General features: G+C 48.4%; 1 protein-coding gene across 1 annotated transcript in view; it reads right to left on the bottom strand.

Annotated features, from left to right (window-relative positions):
• Positions 1–5,141, bottom strand: part of INPP5D (inositol polyphosphate-5-phosphatase, 145kDa) — a 161,908-nt gene that overhangs the window by 68,097 nt on the left and 88,670 nt on the right. The window contains 1 exon segment of the mRNA XM_011952024.1: positions 4,692–4,779. Within this exon segment, the coding sequence (XP_011807414.1) occupies positions 4,692–4,779 (88 nt within the window).

Here is a 5,141-nt window from a genome sequence, read left to right as displayed (position 1 = left end):
CTCACCATGACCATCACCATCACTATCACCACCTCCACCCTCACCATGACCATCACTATCACTATCACCACCTCCACCCTCACCATGACCATCACTATCACTATCACCATCTCCACCCCACCAGTCCTATCATGATCATGACCACCTCCACCATCACCATCACCATTTCTACCCCTACCAGACCCACCGTGATCATGACCACCTCCACCATCACTATCACTACCACCATCTCCACATCTATTATTTTCACCATCATCATGGCCACCTTCACCATCACCATCACTACCACTATCTCCACCCCTACCACTCTCACCGTAATCATGACCACCTTCACAACCATTATCACTACTATCATGTCTACCACTCCCACTCCCACCATAATCATGACCACCTCCACCATCACCATCACCATCACTATCACCATCTCCACCCTTACCACTCCTACCCTGACCATCACCACCTCCACCCTCATCACTACCACCCTCACCATGATCATGATCACCTCTACCATCACCATCACCATCATGACCACCATCTCCACTCCTACCAGCCCTCCCATGATCATGACCACCTCTGTCATCACCATCTATATTACCATTAGACACCACACCATTCCCCATCCCAATAACCATCACTACCACCATCACAGCAGTTAATAATTGTCAGTGCTTTCTCTATCCACTTTTTGGTCTTTCCCTTGCTTCTTAATAAAACTCACAATTCTTCTATAGTTATTGTCAATGAGGGAAGTGGCTTGAAGGGGTGGCGCTAAGACTCAGGCAAGGGACAACAGAAGGGCTGCCTGTTGGTTGAGAAGAAAAGCTGGTCAGGAGATGGGATAGGGTAGGATTCCCTTGTTTTAGGGTTATTTATCTCATAAATAATTGAAATGGTAACACAGATTCAAGCCTCCTCCTGTCCACAGGAGAGGACGTTTGGAATGACCTGCCTTCACCCTGGGCAGTCACCATGCAATTGTGGCTCCCCCACTCCCCACCGGCTGTCTTTGGAATTGTGACTTTTGGGAGGGGAGCTCTGACAAGATCTTAACATAAATGAAGTTACTGACAAACTGGGTGTTTGTGCTTGAAACAAAAAGTATTAGAAAAATGCTGAAGCTTTCCCCATACTTCTGCCTAATGATTATTCAATGAGTTCTTACGATGTGCCAAGCACATCTTCAATATATTAAGTCATCTAATCCTCACGTCTTGATTTTTCTAATCCTTGTTTTGCTGATGGGGGAATAGAGTCAGAGTGGTGAGTTTACAGCTAGTATAGATCTGATATTTGAATTGCGGGCTAGCCAGTGGTCCTTAGCTGGTGGTGATTTTGCCCTCCAGGGGACATTTGGCAATGTCTGAGACATTTCCAGTTGTCACAGCTGGGGGATGCTAACGGCATCTCATGGGTAAAGGCCAGGATGTGGAGGACTCCTAGAGTGCACAGGAATCCTCCATGATAGAGAACAATCCAGTCCCAAATGTCACCAGTGTCAAGGTTGAGGATAGAATTCACAGCTTAGCCTGTGAATGGCTAGACTGGCCTGAGGGTTTACATCAGCTGACTCAGTTTTTTCACTTTGCTTTTCAGTTGCACTTTTCAAAAAAAAGGAAGTGGGGCTCCAAGGCAGGTTAACCATCCAAGGGAGGTTACTGGCTCTCCTTTCTCACACAGGGCAGACCCAGGTCTCCTCCATCCCCCAGGCCAGCCAGCATATTGATAACATTGCATTTCCCGCTTCCCAGCAGTCCTCAAGTAATCACACAGGGGTTTGGGTGTCCCCAGCTTGTCCTGCCTACTTAAGGGAAACGGCCTCATGTTGGCGAGAGTCTAGTAGGGTCAGATGTCTCACGCACCCGGTTTCACTCACTCCTTGACCAAACCCTGCAGAGATATTACTGTCCCCATTTCACAGATGGGGAGACTAGAGATCCACGAGGGTGAATCAGATTTTGAACTCAAGTGTTTCTGATCCATGGGCCAGTGTTCTTTCCTCTCCTCAAGGCAGCCTCAACTCCTTCCTTGATTTCTGAATTCCTGAAGACACATCAAGAACAACCTTTTCTGTTTTTCTTCAACACTCAGAGTCTCATAAAGGGGAGGGGAGTGTGGCAGCAAGACCCACCCTCCACCGTGTGGCTGCTCTGTCCTGCCACTCAATGCAGAGACTGGCCTCCACCAGGCAGCACCGTAACTGGGACTGCAGCTGGCCTCTCTCTCGAGGCTTTGTCTGTCTTCTAATCTACTTCAAAGACTTGACTGCGTGTTCTTCCACTCAAGCTACTTAAGCTCAGGAGTCGGGCAGAGCCCCTGTTTTGTCTAGATTTGCTTTTACTTTCTTAGAAATTAACCCATCATTCACCTCGGAGAAAGCAAAACTTTTTTTTTTCTGAATTTTGAAAGTTGCACAAGTAGAACACAAATACATGTTCTCTATAGAAAACTCAAACAATGTGGGCAAACTCAAAATCCCCTTTGGCCCAGTCCCTTTCTCCCCAGTCTCATCCCTGCATTGTGGTGACCAGCATGGCCCTTTGGGTTTAAATCCTTCCCATCTGACTTCCTCGTGGAGACTTCCGTCAGAGTTTCTGTACCATCCCGCTGTTTGCTTTTCCACCTAACAGTAGCCTTAGAGATCTTTCCAGAGCAGTGTTCACACCTTAGAGTAGAATTCTGCACCACTGCAGTTCACCAGCTCCCTATATTTATATGATTTTCTTTTTTTTCTTTTTCCTTTTTTTTGTTTTAGATGGAGTCTCACTCTGTTACCCAGGCTGGAGTACAGTGGCACAGTCTCGGCTCACTGCAACCTCCACCTCCAGGGTTCAAGTGATTCTCCTGTCTCAGCCTCCCAAGTAGCTGGGATTACAGGCGCTTGCCGCCACGCCTGGCTAATTTTTGTATTTTTGGTAGAGACAGGGTTTCACCATGTTGGTCAGGTTGGTCTCGAACTCCTGACAGGTGATCCACCCGCTTCAGCCTCCCAAAGTGCTGGAATTAGAGGTGTGAACCACCACGCCCGGCCTGTTTATGTGATTTTCAATGTTTTTTCTTTTAATCTTTGTGTACTTGTAGTCCCTAAGAAGCTGCCGACATATGGAACTGTGGGCTTGAGGGATGCCTGCAGTTCACTTTTTCATACAAACGGCCAAACTGCCTTTCAGAAAACCCATTTCCATTCCCAGCAGCAGAGGAGTGAGCCCCTGTGAGCACCTCTTCCACCCCACACCCTAGCCAAGTCCTGACTCACCCATCAACTTTAGCATCAACTCTTTGCCCATCTAATAGGTAAGAAGAGGCCGCCTAGTGTCCAATGTCATTTCCTGGTTACTAACAAGGTGAGGCTGAACACCTTTTCATATCTATATTGGCTATTCCCTGTCCCTCTTCAGTGAGCCACCTTGTTTATAGTCTTTCCCTCTTTTAAAAATTGGATTGTTTTTACTTAATTGTTTGTAGGAATTTTTTAAAAACATGGCCAGGCATGGTGGCTCCCACCTGTAATCCCAGCACTTCAGAAGGCTGGGGCAGGAAGATCGCCAGAAGTTTGAGATCAACATCGGCAACGTAGTGAGACCTGTCTCTACAAAAACATTTAAAAAGAGACTGGCGTGGTGGTGCGCACCTGTAATCCCCAGCTATTAGCTGATGCAAAAGTAATTGCGGTTTTAAAACATGGGAGGCTCAGGTGGGGTGGATCTCTTGAGCCCCGATGTTTGAGGATGCAGTGAGCTGTGATTGTGCCACTGTACCCCAGTCTGGGTGACAAAGCAAGACCATGTCTCAAATAAAAATAATAATAATAAACATATGAATACTTTGTCTGTAAGCCTTTTTCCCTAATCTTTGTTGCAGGTATTTTCTTCTGAGATACAGCTTTTGCTTTTTTAAAAACTTGTTAAAATTTTATTGATGACACCTTTTGTTACACAGATATTTGCTTAATGGGCAACACGACCTTGGCCTCCTGCCAGGCCACAAGCAGGTGTGGGGGTGGGGGGGCACCTTCATCCTGCTCCTGCTGGGACAAGAGGCAGGATCAAGAGTTCAGGTGCCTCCTCTTTTTCTTTCCTTTCAGTTTCTGATGAGAAATGATGGGAACAGGCCCTGCTTGCCCCCTTATTTGGTACAAATAAGTTTTGCTGATGGGTGCATAATTTTTTTTTTTTTTGAGACGGAGTCTCACTCTGTCGCCCAGGCTGGAGTGCAGTGGCCGGATCTCAGCTCACTGCAAGCTCCGCCTCCCGGGTTCAGGCCATTCTCCTGCCTCAGCCTCCCGAGTAGCTGGGGCTACAGGCAACCGCCACCTCGCCCGGCTAGTTTTTTGTATTTTTAGTAGAGACGGGGTTTCACCGTGTTAGCCAGGATGGTCTCGATCTCCTGACCTCGTGATCCGCCCGCCTCGGCCTCCCAAAGTGCTGGGATTACAGGCTTGAGCCACCGCGCCCGGCCGAGTGCATAATTTTACATCTTTATTCCTCAAATCAAAATCTGGCAGTGGGAGATGGCTTCCTGGGGAGGGCAGGGGCTGAGGCTCCCACCACCCACCCCAGCGTACCTGCTTGCTGTTGCCCAGTGAACACACGGTGGGCAGCGCTCCCCTCTTCCTCCTGAGCCCTCAGGACTGGCTAACTCAATCCTCCTCCCTGGTGGATTAATCTCGCCTTTTCAACCCCAAGACCCTTTACCTGAGGACGTGGACGGAGGCCCGGGGAGAGCTGCTGGTCAAATAACCTCTGCAGAGACTCCAGGGATGGGAGGGTCCGGACGACTTCTCTGGGGGCGGGGGACAAGGTGAACGTCAAGGATTAGTGGGCCCTGAAAAGAGTCTTCCATGGCAGCATGGCTCCAGCCAGAGACAAGGTCACCCTCAGTCCAGCAGAAGCAAGTAATTCTCCCCAGAAGGACAAGCCCGGGCAAAGATCAAGGCTTGCCAGCACTGGCCCACCCACACTCGACCCGCAGCCGTTCCCGACCCACAGCAAACTGGAATTGATGTGTAGTCCTGATTTTACCTGGGTTTTGCTTTAGCCAAACTACACTCCATAGCCTGTAGAAAATTCAAATCTAGAGTCACAAAATGACTTCACTTAGTCATCCATGGTTCCCAACCTTCAGTGTTTATAAAACACACACAC

This window comes from Colobus angolensis, unplaced genomic scaffold (genome assembly GCF_000951035.1).
Source record: "Colobus angolensis palliatus isolate OR3802 unplaced genomic scaffold, Cang.pa_1.0 Scaffold33, whole genome shotgun sequence".
NCBI lineage: Eukaryota > Metazoa > Chordata > Mammalia > Primates > Cercopithecidae > Colobus > Colobus angolensis.
The sequence above is the reverse complement of the archived record's forward strand: the minus strand, read 5'-3'. Positions and strand labels throughout refer to the sequence as shown.